At 44.2% G+C, this 20282-nt stretch overlaps 1 protein-coding gene and 1 pseudogene across 1 annotated transcript in view; one reads left to right on the forward strand and one right to left on the reverse strand.

Moving 5' to 3' along the window:
• PIG-C (phosphatidylinositol glycan anchor biosynthesis class C) overlaps positions 1–8922 on the reverse strand; it is a 57995-nt gene extending 49073 nt beyond the window's left edge. Inside the window, exons 1-2 of the mRNA XM_037427778.2 lie at positions 8628–8922; positions 1815–1925 (exon numbers count right to left, since the gene is read on the reverse strand). Coding sequence (XP_037283675.1) covers positions 1815–1923 — 109 coding nt within the window. The 5' untranslated portion in view covers positions 1924–1925; positions 8628–8922. The remainder of the gene's footprint in view (positions 1–1814; positions 1926–8627) is intronic.
• Positions 3246–5724, forward strand: LOC119176847 (uncharacterized; annotated as a pseudogene).
• Positions 8923–20282: the final 11360 nt, after the last annotated feature.

The following is a 20282-nucleotide window of genomic DNA, read 5'->3' on the forward strand; positions in this document are numbered from 1 at the left end:
CTCGACAAGTCACCCAATATGCCCAAAAATCACACATGAACGACCCATCTATCAGCCATTGGCTGATTTAAACATGGCGCGCTCGCTCGTTACAGAGATCGCCGCGGGAGGCCGCTACTTTTCCACATGTGCCCGCACGATCACACTGAAAAAGCCGCGCATTCGAAGAAAAAGAAAAAAGTGCTCAGGGTCACGAGGCGTGCGTTATGTTTTTCTGTGGCCCAGCCATCCCTCCCTGCTTAGCTTCCAGAGCTTTCATCGAGACGAGAGAAGAGAGAATGCAATCGCAGCATGCGACAAACCTTTGTAACTCCACTCACACTGGACGGATTTTTAAAATTTTTGCGGCATTGAATTCGTGAGGCAATAAGCTCTTCCAGTCAATTCATTCTATGGTTACTTGAAACCTGCCGCGGTTGTCTAGTGACTAAGGTACTCGGCTGCTGACCCGCAGGTCGCGAAATCGAATTTTGGCTGCGGTGGCTGCATTACTGATGGAGGCGGAAATGGTGTAGGCCCGTGTGCTGTGGTGTGGTGTAGGCCGTGCATGGTAAAAAACTCCAGGTGGTCAAAATTTCCGGAGCCCTCCACTACGGCGTCTCTCATAATCATATCGTGGTCTTGGGACGTTAAACCCTACATATCAATCAAATCAATGGTTACTTGAAAAAGTGTTTCAGGGCCCCTTAAATGTTTTGCATGAGTACCAAGATGTTATTTTTTAGAATTGTAGTCCCTGTAACGTATTTAGGGGTCAAAGGCTCATTACTGACATTTATGATACCTAAGTTGAGTAAAATAATTAAGAAGTTACATATTCTTGTAATGAGAAAATTTAACCCCTTTATTATAGGAAACTATGAGCTTATAACATGACAAATATAATGTATCAGAATAAAGTAACAAATTGTAAAAAAAACTGGGGGACCCTTAAGCTTCCCCTTTAAGAGTTCAACGCGATAGCGAAATCAGGCTCCTAGTGCGCCCTTCAACCGCAAAGTGCATACTTATTAATATGTTTTGTGACACACAAACAGACACACACACACGTGCACGCACACGAATGGTACAAACAGGTTTCTGATCTAAAGCAAGAGTCGCATGACCTCCAAGATACACGCCGCGCGCTTGCCATTTAGGAGGCCATAAAGAGTCTCACAATGCCTCCCAGATGGCAGCACATTATCTAGCGTTTTCTGTGACACGTGCTCTCTAACCCTATCACGTTAACATAAAGCTTTTAGATGAAAACAGCTTTTGCTCGAGGCTGTATCCATCCCTCGGCAACCATCCGGTGCCCCACTGTGCATGTGCCAACTCTCACCCTCTCCTTGCGTGAGCGCAAGGAGGTGGTAGGAGGTCGGGTGGTAGATGTGGCAGAGTGCTGCTTTTGCGTTGTTTATTTTCTCCCGTTTATCTCTCAGTCACAGCTGTGTGCTCGTATATAATGCTGCATGCGCTCGCTCCGTTGCACTCTCCTAGCAGCACTGGGTGTTCACTTTGCGGCACACACACGGTAATACACACAAATGCGAGGCAGGATGTCATAAACGGTACACAATTCTACACACAAATGAAACATACATGGAAACATACAAACGGGAACAACAAATGGAAATACAAGTGAACATCAATGCTGCTTTACATCCCTACATGGCTCTCTTTAGAGGGAGATCTTTAACAGTGCCAGAAAGTGAGCAATGACTTAATTAAAATGTTCTGCTAGCATCCTTCAAGCATATCTATTTTGCACTGTCAGTACAACTGCATTTGGCAGTAAAACAAACCAAATTGTACTAAATCTCACCCCTCACCGTTTTTACGCAGCTGGCCCAGAAATGACTGGTCCACATAATTGTCCGGAACACTCTGGTCGTCATATAGCACTTTCTTCCAACTTTGTTCTGGTGCTTCCATCCTCATTGCTGGAATAAAAAATGAACACACTGATTATTCAAAACAAAAATGTTATTACTTTCACAGGATATTCCTATGATGTAAAATAAATAACCTAAAAAAATGTTTTCCCCCAGATTCCATAAACAAAACACTGCAAGGTCGCAAACTTTCTTCTACTGAACCACGTCTAGTTGTTTCAGGCACTTCCACTGGAATAGCTCACCTTAAAGGGGCCCTGCAACACTTTTTGAACATGTTCAGAAAACTCTGCCGATCGGTAGTAGAGGCTCCCAACAAAATGCGAGCCAAATGTTATAGCACAGCACGCAGCCTAGAATTCACAATATATTATCAAAGTCAGCTAAAAATTGCTTTCTCTTCTCTCGACAAATGACAGAATGTGCCCAAAAATCACACGTAGCAAGCCCATCTATCAGCCATTGGCGGATTTGAACATGGTGCGCCCGGTCGTTACAGAGATCGCCGCGGGAGGCCGCTACTTGTCCACACGTGCAAGCACGATCACACAGAAAAAGTAGCGCAATCGAAGAAAAAAAAAAGTGCTCAAGGTCACGAGCCGTGGGTGACGTATTTTCCATGCCCCTGCCATCCCTTCCTGCTTAGCTTCCAGCGCTTTCGTCAGAATGAGAGACGAGGGAACACAGTGGCAGCATGAAACAAATATTTGTAACTCCAGCCACACTTTACAGATTCTTGAAATTTTTGAGGCGTTGAATTCATAAGGCAGTAAGTTCTTCCAGTGAATTCATTCTATGGTTACTCGAAAAAGTGTTTCAGGGCCCCTTTTATGCTGGGCAAGCCACCAAGCAGCTTTCAAGCATTCTTTCCCATTTTCTTAGTCCTAACAACCTGAAAATATATAAATAAGTGTTACCCACCTAACATTCATAGTAACTTGAGCATAACCAGGAGCACTTGCCTCAGATTATGTTCAAACGCGAAGCTCGTCCTGATATTTACGTTGAGGAGGTCCATGCGGCCCTGCATGACCTCAACAGCCGTTCGGCGGCTGGCCTAGACCTCGTCACGAACAAGGCGCTCAAGAATCTCGACGATGGCTCGATTGAGAACCTAGCAAAATACTTCAACAAGTGCTGGAGAGAGGGCGCACTGCCGAAGCAGTGGAAGACAGCCAAGACCATTCTCATTCCCAAGCCGGGGAAGCCACCTGATATGGACAGCCTCTGGCCCATCTCACTCACATCCCGCATGGGTAAGGTGCTGGAGCACGTCCTTCTCAACAGGTGGCAAGACTACCTGGAAACAGTAACAGTAATCCGGCAACAGTAATCGGTTTCAGACAGCACTTGAGCACTCAGGACGCGATGCTGCAGCTCAAATACCAAATCATCGAAGGTGGCGGCAGCGCCCGCGATAACAAGGCAATCCTGAGGCTCGACCTGCAGAGCGCCTTCGACAAGGTGAAACACTCTGCGATCCTGTCTTAAGTCTCCAGACTCAACATGGGGGAAAGATCTTACAACTATATTAAGAAATCCATCACAGACAGGACTGCCTAGCTGCGAGCAGGCAACCTACAGACGCAAGAGAAGCAGCTTGGGAGCACTGGCACACCGCAGGGGTCAGTAATCTCGACAATGCTGTTTAACCTGGTAATGATCGGAGTGGCAGAGAAGCTCGTGGATATCTAACACGTCAGGCACACCACCTTTGCGGATGATATCACGCTATGGGTGACTGGTGGCAACGACGCCCACATCGAGGGCGCGCTACAAGTCGCTGTTGACGCGATAGAAGACCAGCTGGAAGGCACCAGACTAAAATGTTCGCCGAGCAAATCGGAGCTGCTAGTACTTTCACCGGCCAACAACGGCTGAGGCAAGACCAGACAACGCGAATACGAAAAAATCCGAATCGTTACCAAATCCGGTAACGTGATCTCCAAAGTTGGAAGTTGGTAAAATCAGGATTCTTGGCATGTTCATCGAGAAACAAAAAAAATAGCGACACCATCGCCCGTCTCACGGCCAAGGCGGCCAATGCGATGCGACTCTTTAAACGAGTCGCGTCCTGGGAGGCAGGCATGAGAGAGGGGAGCCTGATCAAGCTTATAAAATCCTTCATCATCAGTCACGTCGTGTATGTTGCAGCCTACCACAGATGGCTGCAACACGAACGCAACAAAATCAATGCCATCATCAGAAGAACGAACAAGACGGCGCTGGGCCTGTTAGAGTCCACGAGCACGACCTACCTCTTACAACTCGGGATACACAACACACTCGAGGAAATAGCCGAAGCGCAACGAACCACTCAAATGGAGCAGTTGTTCACGACCAAAGCCGGTAGGAAGATACTGGAGGATCTGGGAATAGGATGCGTGAGCGAAGCAGAGATGAAGCTCACCGACCCCGAAGAGGTCCGACGCCAGATTAGAACCGACCCCACTCCGAATAACATGAATCCTGAGTACAAGGGAAGAAGAGTGGCAAGGGCCAGGCTATCATTGACCTGCACGCCAACCTGCACGCGAGGTACCTGGACACGGCGCAATACCAACAGAACACATTCGCGGCAGTGGTCATCGAGGCGTCGATCAGCGCAACAAGGACGGCAGCGAGCGCGAAAAATTCCAGAGCGGAAAAAGCAGAGGAGGGCCATACCCCTGGCCATCGCCGACACAGCCTGCCACACGGTGCTGAGTGACTCTAGACAGGAGGTGCAAAACTTTGCCAAAAGCCAAATCTGTAGAGAGGCCGAGCGTATATTTTGTGCGGCCAAACTTCAAGACAGAAAAATAAGAATTAAGTGGTTCCCAGCGCACACGGGCATCGCGTAACGGAATGACAACCACAACGAGACAACACACGCAGCGGCGCGAGTGCTAACTAACTGCGCCCCGGCGACAGAACGTCCAACGTGGTTCGAAGCCAAGGACCGCATGACCGACTACGACATCACGCAAGCCTACCACATGGCTCGCAGGCATTTCCCATTTCCGCACCCACGGCTGGGTCGAGCGGAGGCACTACTGCTTAGACAGTTCCAGACCGGATCACTACCAAGCCCGGCACTGATGCACCGCATGTACCCCGAGACATACCCGACCGACAAGTGCAAGGCCTGCCGCAGGGAGACGGCAGATCACACGCACATCTTGCGGGACTGCATCAAACACACAGTAAAAGCAAGATCAAGAACAATCCTGTCGCAGCTTGAGGCGGCCGCGAAGAGCTACGACCAGAAAGAACAGCTCTGGGCCGTTCAGCAGTTCCTCGGGGCGCTCGAAAGGCAAGGACACAGCGAGCAGGCAACGGCGAGCGGAGACCCGCGCCGAGTAACGGCAACACCGAGGATGACGTAGGCCCTTGTCGGGATGCGCGAGCGCCCAACTGCAGGCACAAATAAAGTTTCTCCAATACAATCAAACTATATCTAGGTAAGAAGTCGGCAAGTATGACAGAAACTCGTCTGGCCAGTATGACCTGAAAGTTCTGTGCCATGTTGGAGCCGAAATGTCAAAGTATACTCGTTTTAAAATCATTTGGTTGGTGCCCGTATCCCTTCAATTAGTATATACTTAGGTATACAAAATAGCCCGAGTGATAAAATGCTCCATATCTACCAAACACTGTGCCACTTAGTGTACACAATGGTGACAGAGCAAAAGTATATGATGATATAACAGTGTTCAGGGACATAAGGCAACATTTCAAAACGTATCACATCTCCGCCTACAGTGTCAGATAAGAGCAATAGTGTAGCCACTTTTGGATACCGAGACATTTTTGGTATGTGATGCTGAATCGTTTCTAATTGCAGTGCCCCAAAGAGTTTCATTTCTGTAACCACCTATTTTAATATTGCCTTCATGCATTTAATATCTTTTAGAAGATATTAAATATGTAATTTATACTGACAATGTTACAACTTAGGCAGCACACAGTGCTGTCCAGGTTTACACACAGTGCCAGCAGATGCATAAAGCCCTTGATTTTCTTCACAAATTCACAAAAGTAGCTAAACTCAAGATATCAAAAGGGAAGACCTGCTATGTGAGATAGTGAATAAAGTCTGCATGCACAAGTAAAGCTCAGGTCATCAGTACCAAGATTGACAATCCTCCAGGTTGTCAATCCTGCAATATGAAATCCACTGCACTGTTCAGGCTTGAAAAATCTTGTCATTATAATTTAAATGTACGTAATATGCAATATTGCATCAAGGTGTGGTGAATTTCATAGAGAGGTAACTTACCAAGTTGCACTCACTCGTACATAAGTATTTAATGACACACACATACAGATGTCAAAGAATTTGTAAGGATGAATGGTGCATGTTTCAGACCAGTTCCACACATTGAAAGTGCTTCAGTGAGCAAGACTCAGAATTTTAAACAGGAATGCTATAAGGGCATCCAAAAGCGATTTCATACAACCTCGATTTCTAAAGTACTTTAAAAGATCCATTTCATTATTATTAAGAAGTGCAACAGACATTATAAAAAAAAAAAAAACAGCAGACTCGTATCAGTAGCAGCCCTTTATTCCTAGCTACGTCATGATTCTTCCCAGGCTACGACAAAGAAGGATCTGCTATTGTGGAGCTACAACTTGACCTCCATGAATGAAACAATACACTTAGGCAAAGCTAAGAACTACTTAAAGCACCAGAGACATATGCCTGGTAACTGAATTTTAGGAAGCCCGACTCTCCTTTGCCATTATAGAATATCTTCACATTTCAGCTATTCAAAGCTATTACATGGTTGGCTCTTAAAATAAATAAATCTCTGCCAGATCAGACTAGGTGTATCACCACCAGAGACACTTTGGCTGTAATTTTTTTTCGTATTATTGATTTTCGCTCTTTCAACCCCCTATTTCCCGACCCCAGTATAGGATCATTACCAGATACTACCTTCTGGTTAATCTACCTGCCTTCCTCTTCTTTCTCTTTCTTGGTGTGCACATGCCAAAATGTTCATAGTTTTCAAAGAACCAAATGTAAAAAACAATATAAGTGCAGTGTACATAGTTCAAGTTTCACCACTACAGGCTGTCAGCTTTTTGTTTCATTTATAACAGAAACTACACAAAGTTGAGCCACCACCAATACTTTGACTAATGTTTGATTGCTAGTGTTGTCCACACATAAATTGACATAAATTTATCTGCTCAGTGCAGTCTCCAAGATGCCTCAAATTAGTGAGGATGTACAAATACTTAAATGGCATTCTCAAGCGATCATAAACATTCAATGGATGCAAGGATGCAAAAAGAATTAGCAATCAAATCTAGCCATCAGAAATTCCCTATTTATGCAAGTGAAGGTCCCCTTGCTTACCTTCTTTCACTTCCTACTATATCTTTCAGCTCCAAAACCGAATGGGCCTTTTCCATGTAGGCAGTCTGTGCATGCGCGCCGACCATGAGATGGTACGCCCTATGATTTTTGGTGACCAAAACGTGATGACACGTGCGGACCAAGAGACATTTGGTGCCACAAACATGCAATTGTTTGCCCCATAGAGAAGCGTAAACGCAGGCCTCCGAGAAGGCCTACCAGCTTTCAGAGGACAACTTCGAAGTTCTAGAGCCACCAGTTTTTATTTCAGTGAGGTCTACTTGGGTTGCTGTTCGGACTAGAAAAAAGCCCATTGCCATAATGTCCTTCATAGCTCTTTTCATCTTCATAACCTTTTCTGGAGTACACAAAGTGCTTAAGCATCACTTGGCCCTGTGTTTGTACACATGAAGACACCAAAAGCGGCTACAGGTGTCCTTTTGTAGTACATACAGCAATTGTTTACTATATGTTAGTACTTAAGTACTAACAATGGTACACAATACTATTCCCATTACAGATAAAGTTTGCGCTAACTAAACGTAATTTGATTGATTTGTGGGGTTTAACGTCCCAAAACCACCATATGATTATGAGAGACGCCGTAGTGGAGGGCTCCAGAAATTTTGACCACCTGGGGTTCTTTAACGTGCACCCAAATCTGAGCACACGGGCCTACGACATTTCCGCCTCCATCGAAAAAATGCAGCCGGGATTTGAACCCGCGACCTGCGGGTCAGCAGCCGAGTACCTTAGCCACTAGACCACCGCGGCGGGGCCACTAACTAAACGTAAGAGTTATAAATGGACACACCACTAATACAATTCATAAAGATAATAAGCCTGCTTTTCTTCACACTGTGACCCTCTTAAGCCAAATTATTGCTTTTTTTTTAACATTACAGCTTATATTTTACACACTTGCACTTTTTTCAGCTCATATCTTACACGCCAGCAGAAACTAGTACTAGTGATGGCTGAAGAATAAAGCGACACAAATATTTCCTCCACGCTGTTTTTCTAATACTCGGTACTCGATAAAATTGCCCATGGAGTTTTTTACAAAATTTCACCAAAGTTTAATATCTCACATTACTTCTATTTCATTAGCAACTGCGTTGCAAAGATCCTGGGTCAATATAACTACGGGCTGACGCTCCAGTGATTCTTGTGGACGCAAAACAGTATCGACAGCATGCGCATAACATGCATGCATACAAGAAACGACACGGACAGACGGATTCTCAGTCAGTCCACGTCATCTTTGTAATTATCGGTGCCCTTTTTTGTCTTTTTTATGCGCTGCAATTCTGGTCTGAAACATGCACTAACCATCATAACTACTTGTTTGACATCGAGTGAGGAACGTGTATGAGAAAAATCAAGGGTAATTTGCGTACCACTGAAGATGGTGTGGCGTTCACAATTCCACCATTTCTGCCAGCGACTCAAAGCCAAATCATCGAACCAATTAGTCGTAAAGCTAACCCACAGAACATGGTCTAAATTGTCAAACTACAACCAAAAACTACAACACAGAAAGCGGTGCATGGTTCCCAAAGACCCACGGAGGAAGGAAAACCCTCCGTGCCAAAGACCCTTTAAAAACTGATGACGATGGTGATGGAGTTGATGCATTCCTGTGGTTTGTTTAGTGAGTCTTTTAACTACTTTCAACGAACATTTGCCCCATATGATTTGCCCTTTCACGACCAATAACTTTCGTTTGTATTTTCTCTCTCTCTCTCATGCCTTGATTGCACAGTTTAAATGGCGCAGAAAAAAATCGCATATTGAATCACGGGTGAATCCATATCTTACTCAATCATGGGACTCAAGTGATGCCTTCGATCATCGAGTTTCATACACATTATTATATAAAACTCCATGACATAGAGGAAGGAAAACTTGCTCCATGAGTGATGCTGTTCTTACATAAGCTCTCCCACAAAGTCCTCTTTTTTTTTTTATATTCACTGATCTTACTAAAACTTTGAACATGTGTTCTCATTGGTACCGTCGGTACCGTGGTGATATGTGCCAAATTATACAAGCATAAGTCATTTAGTTTTTTAAAAACATGTTTTAAAATTGGTGGCTGATTTTAAAATCACATTTTTAAATGAGGACCACCCTGTGTATGTGACGTAAAAGACAACATTTTTTCAAAAGCCCCGCCTTTCCCAGCAGACCGATGCAGCGCGCGCTTTCTGCTACGAGGCGCGACCACAGAACAGTGAACGGAAACTGTACCTTTGTTGGGCTGTTGTATCAAAACAACATGGCAGAGACTGCTGCACCGCGCGGCGCACAAGCCACCCCACACAGAAACGGATGCTGCGCCGCACGGAACTGACGTGTTGCGTTTGCCGGTTAGGCGCTTTATTTGAATAGTCGGGAGTGTCTAGCGGTACGTCTAGACATAACAATAAAAACCGTTAAAATTGTGTCCAAACGAAAAAGTGAACAAAAATGCTATTTAGGTTTAGCGTGACAACAATACAAAACCAGCTTGTTTGTCATCTCAAACCGATCGGCAGCTGTGGCGTAGATCAATAAAGAAAGAAAAAAGGCAACTGTGTCGTAGTTGGTTAAAGCAACACATGAACTGGTGAGGTCGGTGGTTCAAGTCCCATTGCAGTTATCGATACTTTCTCTTTTTTTTTTGTTCACGCATGTATTGTTTTAACATTTGCGCCTCCTCATCAGCCCAACTTGCTGCTGGTGGTGGTCCCGTCCACAGGCCCTTTAATATTGGATCTTTGATGACGCTTGCAGGATTGACTATATTTATTATGATAAAGTGTTTTGCGAATTAGTGCTCTTAATCGGCGAGACGCAAAAAGCCACAAAAACTCGAATGCAGCTGGCTGCATTGGTTTCTTCAGCACAGGTGTTAGGAATGTTGATTTCCACGGTTTATCAAAGTCTTGATGACAGAAAGGTGCACTGCAACGTAGTCTTGGGCAACTTTTTTTATGTCGCTCAGTGTACCATCACCGGACGAGGTAACCGGCAGGCCGCTTTCTTTAAAAATACTGACGTGTCACTGCAATGTTCTCGGCGATCAGCACTTCATAAACAATGTCCAAGGGCAAGTGCCGACGGCGTTAGCCCATCTAACTACTTGTCTGCGTTGCTCAAAAACACGCGCGGCCTGTGACAGCACGGGAGCATTCACGTAGCACCGGATGAGAACAGCCGTCCGTGTTCGCACTTGACAAAACAGACGGCAATGCAGTAGCTCTGGCCTTCAAAGATCACAGGCTTCGCAAGAACATTACAATAAAGTTGTTTCCATCCATCGTATGAACACTTCGCCGACGCACTGGGGTTTCATGCATGTGCGTCCGGTCAGTCACACGTGAACCGTGCGACAGCATTTATTTTATCGTCGACCTTGTCCTTCGCGACAAGCAAAACTCGGCAGCAAGAACACTTTCTCCTTTGACAACACCACGCTTGGCATAGCAATCTAGAAAATGCAGTACGTCCAACGACTGTAATCCGCACATCATACTGAGAAACTTTATGGCGCACACACTCAGATGAAGCTGCGGCGCGGTGGATGGCCGCGCTAGCTCCAACCACCAGGTTCAACTAAGCATCCAGCAATCACATGAAGCAGCGACGACACCCCAGTCCTCCTTGGGAGTGGCCTAGGCCATGGCCACGATTTCATCCGAGTTTTCACCATCAACACATCGCAGGCGGCTACTATCTTGCAGTGTTCACCTTTCGCAGCCGCAACGCCCATGGCGCCCCCTGTATTCAAAATACTTGTAATATGTATTTAAATAACAAACCTGAGCTAATTGACACGTTAAACATTTTTTTAGTAAAAGTTTTGTAGGTTTAACGCAATACGCACGAATAATTTACACATTTAACTAGCTTTAGGTAATAACTTTTTAAGTGACGTCACTTTTGTGCGGTGCAGAAGCCACTCGTCACCCCCGGAAAGTCGGGTGACGAGCCACTTCTGTGTGGGGATGGCTTCTGCGCCGCGCAGAAGACGCTGCCAAATAACATGCAAACTAGTAGCGGCAGCGTACTGAACTGCAATATCGCGAGGCGAGATAGCGCTGGTAGTGCTATCATCATCAATAAACAGACGCAATTTTTTTTTGTTGCAAGAGGGGGCTCGCAAGTGGTTGGCGCTGCTCGGTGCCTCTGGTTAGAGTGCCTCGATGCGCACGCCCCCGCTTAGAGTGGTGTCAGCCTTTGTAAGGGCAGGTGCCGCCTCCTCGGCCTTAGTTAGTCAAAATGGAGGCATGGCCGCCATTTTGACTCCACTCAGTCACTTCTGCGTGTTCGCTGCGCCCAAATAATTGTGCTGGCGTTCGCTTTTCTCCGGTTTAATGCGCTCGCTACCGTCACCGTAGCGGGTATTGCGTGCCGCAGTGCACTAATCATTGCAAAAACTCTGGAAGCTGTATCGTTTCCTAAGAGACCCGAAATGAAGGCCTTTTCAACAGTGAAAATCAAACATGACAAGTGGCATCCGACAAACAGACCATCCATTTACAGCGTAAGTTTCCAGCCGGTATTCCGCATGCATAATTTGTACCGGCACCAATTTCGTGTAAGCAACAGACACGCTGACGGCTGTATGCTTGATTTTCTTATGCATGAATCGCGTATTTCACTTCGTAAACATTGCTTGCTGCTCTTGGTTGGTACTGTATCTGCCCTTCATTCTTGGTTTCACTATGTGCGATGAGAACTTTATTATTAAATATACATTACACGTGTTTCTTTGCAGATGATATCCTTGTTTTTTTTCGTAATATTCATTTGTGGGAATAAAGCTTTGCGCAGCGGTGGTGTCGTACCCACTGAAGTTTAAAGAGTGTGTGTACGTTCCGGAATCACCATATGATCACGAGAGACGCGGTATACATTGGAGGACTTCGGAAATTTTGAACAGGTGTTTTTATGTAACTTGCACCTAAGTTTAAGAACTCCAGCATTTCATCTCCATCGAAGTGGGGCCACTGCGGCCGGAATTTGATTACCGACCGTTCGAGCGCCCAAACCATTACAAAGCCACACAGGTTCTTTCTTTCTACGATCTTTTCCTCGGTTTAGGTACGCCTTCTATGCTGGTGTGATGACCCTTGTAAGAATGTGTGCAGTTCAAATTTTTTTCATTGTTCCTGTACTTCAAGTTTTCTTTTCGTCCTGTCTCGAATCATTACGCAATTGATGTTGTTTTTTTAATCATTTACGACCACTGCGAAGCAACTAGTGACAGTACTCAGTGAATTCTACCATGGAGCGTATAATTTGAATTGCTTCTGGCAGCGCTGCATTAATGCACAAAAATAAATTATTTCTACACTGGATGATAATAGGGGAAACGGCAGGCGTGTACACACGCACACACACACACACACACCGTCAGTATTTAAACTCTTTCAGTACGCATTATTATTTAAGTAAATAATTTATTTATTAATACTGTGAGCTATCAGGGATCATACGCAAGTGCTTATGCAAACTGTACTCGCGAAGCGTCCATACAAAGAAGATGCATAAAGACAAGACGGGGCAGTGCTGTGTAGAATGAACACGCTATGTCGCAAAAAAAACAAAAAAAAACAAGTCAAGTTGTGCGATGAGAAGATCGTGGAGAAATAGTTAATGCAATAAGAAAGGCGTCCGCTTCAGTGGTACCGTGGGCACGGTGCTCGGTTGCTGACGCGAGGCTCACGCTTTCGATCTAGGCCACGGCGGTCTCATTTCGAATAACGTAAAACACCACAGGACACCCATGTACTGTGTCAGTGCAGGCAAAAAAAAAAACTGATTGTCAAAATTGCTGCAGTCCTGCAATCAGGCGTCATTTTAGAACGTAAAAGCCTCAGATAATAATTAACACTAACAAAGAAAGCATATAAACGACACCACCGGTATTGATTTAGAATCCCCTCTGTGGTAACCGGCGTAGGGATTTGTTTTCAACATAAAAGAGTCAGCGTCTGCCTCTAGCGCATAAATCATGCGCAAGCCGTCAGCTTACATGAAATATGCGCTCCCTGCATGCATTCAGGCAAAATTGACTCTAAAAGATGTCCAAGCTTCAATAAGAAGAAAAGCTCGCTAGCTTGCACATGTTTCCGGGTGTATCAGGGCACCACACCAGCGTTGCTTAGCGGGCTTCGCATACGGTCGAGTTGTGGTGGGGAGGCGCAATGGCGGCGGTCGTAGCAGACGACGCGGCTGTCCTCACCCTCAGCGGAGCGCGCGGGCATCAAGGCACCCTACCTCTGGTATTTTTTTTTTTGCGTTGCTAAATCGCGCTTCGCGTCTTTAATTATCGCCAGGTAACCTAACTGGCCTCGACTGACAAAAACAACGTCAATCAAGTAAGGTTTGTATCGTTTATTGCGAGTGTCCAAGCCGGTACAACCAATGTATACGGTTGGGTCCGAACAAGGCAAGTCACTCATACATATCGAAAGGTTTCAACCCATGTGTAAATACTCTTGAAAGCTAACAAGCATATGCATATAACTTAACATCAAGATCGCTGAATGCACGTCTCTCTCATTGTGTGGCGGCGTTCGAGTTTAATAGCGTGGCTTCAAGACAAGGGTTCGATTCTGCCGTCATATGCGGCGCTTGCCCTGTAGTGTTGATCTTGAAGTGAAGTGAATGCATGATATGGGATTGGGGAGGAAACTTGCACATTGCCGATAGATAGCTCGAAAAGTGAGAGCAATGTAGTTTTGCTAAATTTGTTAAATAAGCAATTGCGGATGCGTGCAGTTCTGAATTTTTCTCGCTCTGCAATGCTACATTAAGTACTTCAAAATTGTACAATGTCGCGTCGTGTCTACGGGGTAGGCACTAGTTATAACTCTCAGCCGTAAGCCCCTATCAAAGGTAATATGTATTAAGGTGATGGGCCTAAAAAATATTTCAGACTTGCTGTATTTCTTGTTAAACTTACACACTTACTACAGCTAGAATTTCTCGTCGCAGGTAATGACCGGTTCGCTGAGTATGCAGCGAACATGTATGCTTAAGGAACTGTTGTGAGGTGTGTGCTTACAGATCGAAAAGGCCCAATTCTAGAAAAGTAAGCTTTAGGCATGTATTGTACAATTTTCTTGTTTGTACATCTTTGTTGGTGCTCTTAAAGTACACTATCTGCTCAGCACTGAGCACAATTTTGCATAGACATATCGATAGAACTCGAGCACTCTCTTGTAAGCAAACACTCCTGAAATCAATTGGTGGTACATGATGTGAATCTGTCCAAATACTGGATCAATAAAGGTCACATTTATTACACATTTGTTATTGTGTTTACTTTTTCAGTATACTTGTGCTTGAAAGCTTAAGTTGTTTTCTTCCTGCTACTTTTAGAGGTTAGGACTTGAACTACGTACTATCTTGCAGTGTGGCTGTGGATAAGTCAAGATCATGTATGTTTCAACTACCTGTGCTACTTCCTACATTTTTTCATAGCGGTTGCACAGAATTTCACTTCGTAGTGGTAGACACTGTAGCTGTGACAACTTAATTTAAACAGAAGCTCATCTAAAGTACCATCATCACATTTCACTTATAAGACAGATGATAGCTCATGGTGTCAGATCATCAATTAAAGAATGACCATGTTTCAACTTTGCTTAAGCTTTACTACGCCATTATCCACAGTCATATTACCTACTGCATCACGTCATGGGCAAACACCTATACATCTCATATCCTCCCACTTCAACGTCTCCAAAACCAAGCCACTCGCATCCTAAGATTCAGTACTCTATTCACCAGCGTGCCCCCGCTTCTTCAGCAACATAGTGTACTAACAGTGTGTAATTTATTCAAACATACTCTGAGGATTCTTGTAATTAAGTGTTTTAACGCTTCAATAACAGTCAATGTCTTGCGAAAATTTCAATTGGTAAACGCTAGTCCCACCAGGTTCGCCTCTAACAATTTTTTACTACCACATACACGCACTAACTACGGCAAACACACTACTATATTTGCTGCCGTACATTTTTGGAAATCAATACCACTATGCACTAAACAATTGTCATTCAATACTTTTAAGTAGATTTGAAATGTCTGGTGTATCATTAATTGAAGTCCCTTTTGTTCAATATTCTACCGCCATCTTTTTCATAGCCATGTATAATTACTGAAGCTGTTTTATTACAATTTCAGCTGGAATTACAATACAAGTTTGCCTTGTCTTTATTTCTATCATAATAACTTGCCACTTTTTAGTTGCCATTTTTTTATAGTTATCAACATGTATATTTTTCACAGGGGCCTTGAGCCTTTAAGCCTTGTGCTATGGGACCTCCTTCTGTATATACTAACCCAAATTTGCTTACGTATTTTGCAACACATAAACATTTTTGACCGACTGACCTACATAGCCATAACACAGCAGACAAATTGACAGGACAGACGGAATGGCTTACCCTATGGAATTTTAATTTTAAAATATCGCCAGCAAAAAGCATTTCAATGGAAGAATTATGAACGTGCTAGAAATTTAAGTCATCGCGCAGTGGAAAGTACACCCAGCCCTCGAAAAGTTGAGGTGGGTTCGACTTTGATTTCAACTCTGATGACAGACAGTACTGTGGTGTAACTGTGCTTGCAGATGACCGAACAGACCAGATTTTGCTTGTTTTAGGCTAAGTGAAAGCAAAAACATCCAGCACTACGAACTGTATTTGCGATTTTTTTTAATTCAAAGTAAATATGAAGTCTCCATGGGAGCAGGTTTGCTCTCGCAATTCATGGATTCATTTTACATTTTCAAATCTTAGCAAAGGTTATGTTGCACAACAGTTTCTTGTCAATCAGAATGAGAAATTATGTGTACTAAACGCCTTCAGAAAAAGTCCACAAAAGCGGATGCTGTCGTTATTGCAGTACTTGTCCACACTGAGCCGAGCAGCAGTACGCGGCAGCATCTCAGCTCCGGTCATTGATCCACATTGCTTTAGGGGCCAGCCTAGAAGTAGCAGAGGATAAAACAAAATGGTTTTAAATTTTGAGTTCAGCAACCTGCTGTCTAGCGACATTTATAGTTCTTTTTTAGGACAGTTGCATGCAAAGAAGTCTGCACATTTAAGTGTGTCAAAATCACAGAGCAAGTCACAGAGATGGCATGGCATCGAGTACAAAACTGACAGCTGTACAAGTGGTTAAATCAAAGACTGAACGCAAGGAATGGAAGCAGAGAGAGGTTTGTATTGTCAAAAAATTATGTGACGTAATCCCTTATTTAGTCTACTAGACTACTCTACCATTCAAGCTGAATACACATGAATCACAATAGTGAATAGGAGCGATACTCTAATAGCGAGATGAAAGACTGCCAAGTAGTTTCTAACTTTGTGTGGCTGGTTGCTGCAGCTACACGTTTAACAAAGCGAGAGTGAATTGGACGACAACAAAGAAAGAAGCACCAGCCATCCTAAAGGAACCTAGAAGCTTCCACGAAAGACGGCGGTGCAGTATCTGTATTGGGGATCCCACTTGCTGATGTGTAAAACAGTAAATGCTGTCAAGCTTTGAGAAGAAACTGAAGCTCTAAAATTGACACAAGCAGGATTGATCACAGTGCCATTCATACTAATTAAAAATGTTCAATCTCTATCATAACTGCTGTCATTTTGGTGGTCATGACGGCATCCAGTGGACATACATGAAGCTAACCAAGCAGTTCACATGATCTGGCATAAACAAAGAAACAACAAGATAATCATATCATGAGTGCCAGATTAATAAAGTAAAGTTTAGGCAGCTGACTCAACATATGATATCACAACACTTTTCTGCACCGTGGGAGGTCACTCACATGGACTTAGAAGAACTTGATAAAAAAAATCTAAAGGTTATGGCTTGTAAATGGTTGGTGGCAGCAAATGCAGAAAAGGCCATACCAACAATCTGATTTCCTTTCTAAACTAAAAGATTAACAAAAAGTCAGTATTAATGAGACAGTGAACCAGATTCCCAATAAACGGGCAAACCAACAGCGAATCGCGCTCAGGTTTACTGCTCCATGTCATTCAGCTGTTAATGGGCTAGTGAAGCCAGCTAATTAAGACATAATGTAATACTTAAGCATGTGTCCAGACTTCCCAGAAGGATGGAAGAGTTGCCTTTAAATGATGTAGCTCATCGTGCACAGCCCTAAAAAGCATCTCTTGGGTGCACACTTCTTATGCATTTTTACATATTGCAGTCTCAATGAAGGTATTGCAGGAGTGGGGGAAAAAAACAAGAACAAAAATAAACATTCATGAAGGGATTTTTGACTGCACCTGCAAAGCAACATATTTACCAGCCAACGTGGCTGTGAGTTGAAATGATGATCAGCCTGACAGAAGAGAGAACTAAAGAGGGTGAAGCTAAGTACAGAAAGAGAGTGAAAAGGAACTTCGACAAAAAACAGAATACAGCTGCACCAAGAATTGTGGTTCGGGACTTGGTGCTAGCGATGAAAGAATTGCTAAACTCAGCAGCGAGTCACAGAGGGCCATTCTCTTTTGTCAAAATGGCAAGCCAGCCAGGACATTTAAAGATTCGTTGGCCTCAATAACTCCTTCGAATTGGCCTCAACAGCCAACATTCTGAAGGAGTACGACACCACTTTTCAAAAGTGAGCTTACCCTGCCATGCGAATTTTATGGATACAAAGATCACTCTGAGCAAGTAAGAAGCAAATAAAATTGTGATAAAATATATTATTTCTTATATTAAAGTCAGGTTTGCCGTGGCACATCAGGCAATTCCAGGGACTTCACGCTGCAATCTGGCTAGTTGTGATGACATCAGGTACCACAACGGTCACCAAATCTATCAAAATGACTGCTTGTGGGTTGGCAATGGAGCCACAGTGCATAGCAGTCGAGCGAGTTTCACGATTTCTCGCACAAGCACATGACGAGGAGCTCATATTGAGTTACGATGTCAGGGCACTGTAGATATGGAAACTAGCTTTTAAAATGATACTGTTATTACTTTTGCGGAGTGCACTCGCACTTTGCAGTACATTTTCTAGATCCTTGAAGGTTGGGCCTTTAATTTCACGTAAGAAAGTAAAAAAAAAATTTGCAGTTAGTACCCCTTCATCATCCGGGGAGGTTAGAAAACAAGTGCTGCGGAAGTGAAGCAAGCTTAAGCAGTTGCCAAAGACAAATGATTTCTTGCATAGGCAACTAGGAGGACTGAGGTATTAAATAGAGAAGTTAGAAATGATGACAAGAAGAGAATGTGTCTCTGTATTATGTGCAGTCTTTTTACATACCACCTGTTAGCAACTTGTACGATAGGCCAAGGTTAGTCTGCATTGAAAGAAAAATGTGAACTAACTTTTGCAAGATCACCAAAATTTCTGTATGTTTTTTTAACAATGCATAACAAATATGTGTCAATAGCATATCATTGTGCCATTTTGTTAGTTACACCTTTGAGTATAATTATGGTAATAATGTTAGCATGATCTGTACAAATCAAACATTACCTGTCAACCTGAGGTGTAATGATGTTTTCTTTTTTTTTATGGAGCCAAAACTAGCAGTGTTCCAAAGGGCCCAAGGAATTTCTCAGCAACGTGCAGCAAGCAGATTACAAACTGTTCATAAACTGATCATTCACAGCCCTGCAGCTAGTGTAGCATTTCCTGTCACGTGCACTCGGCACACAATCATAATTTATTTGCCTTGCGCGAACATGCATTCTCTGTGAAAGGGAATGCCAAAGAGGGTGCATTTTTAACACTACGCGCAACTTAGCTGCAGCTGGTTATTCTCTTCATTCACAGGACATTTCTCAATTAATTACGCGTAAAGAATGCAAGCTCAAATCGCTAACGGTTCCGGATTGCAGTTTTGATGTACACACTGCAGTTTTTCCCCCATACTAACTGCAGCGATTTGCAACATGATGCTTACACTGGGCACGCGATCGTAAAGCTTTCCACATGCCTTCCCCAAAATACATAACAGCTCTGCGGTGAAGCCTCAAGTAACGCGTGCGTACTTTTTTAATTATTTTATAGCTTTCGACAAACACTTAAAGCTGTGGGTTGCAGTTTAATTTTCTTTTTGTTGTGCTTTAGTTTATTCCACTGAAGTTTATGCGCACTAAATGCACTGTGCAACAGCAGCAATAGTCGTGCTCGCGGTGGGTAGCGTAGTAACCGAAGCTGTGCCTGCCCGAGCATCGTTCGCGAACTTGAGCGCACCGACGGTCTCGTAAGCAAGCATCTTATGGCTCTGTTCGGAACTGCAAAAAAGAACTTACTGAGACCAGCATCTCGACGTCTTCTTAATCTTTACTGGATACGACGGTCCACTTCTTGGTGTCTCCTGCAGTCGTTGAAAGCGGACCATCACTTCCGGCGGCAGTGAAGTGGAGCTTCGGTAGAGGCACGCTCACAGCGTTTTTCGGCACACTTGAAGTTTCCGCGCGTCCCTCCGAATGTTCGGAAGGCGTTTTTCTCGCAGTGCATTGTGGGTGGGTCTATCCACTCGCCTTTGTGAACTCGCGTCCCGGGCTCCCGGCCGCGCCTTGAAAGGAGGCGTAATAGTATTTCATTTCGCCGCGGGGAAGCGCGCAAGTCGCCAGCGTGATCGGTCGAGAGCGCCCGCCAGCCGCTAGCGCGGCAATTTTAGTCGCTCTCTCGTGTGCTCGCAAGTCGCAACGTCTGCGCTTTGGACTTATTCGTAATCAATACGTGCAATGTGAGCATGCCACAGTAATGAGTAAACATCAAAGACACTGCTTTGCACCTGGATGCAATGGGGGATATGTTTCGGCCTGCAAACAAGGGAAGAAAGTGTCTCTCTTCTCTGCTCCCTTTGACGATGAACGGCGCAAGGCCTGGGAGCGTGCGATTCCTCGCGCTGACAAACCGCTGGAGAAGAGCTGCGTTGTGTGCGAGGCTCATTTCGACGAAAGATTCATCGTCCGTAGCTACAAGCATGTTATTAACGGTGAGCTTGCGGAAATCCCCCGTGATCGTCCTACTCTGACAGCCGACGCGATCCCCACGATATTTCCGAATG

Source organism: Rhipicephalus microplus, chromosome X (assembly GCF_043290135.1).
Source record: "Rhipicephalus microplus isolate Deutch F79 chromosome X, USDA_Rmic, whole genome shotgun sequence".
Lineage (NCBI taxonomy): Eukaryota > Metazoa > Arthropoda > Arachnida > Ixodida > Ixodidae > Rhipicephalus > Rhipicephalus microplus.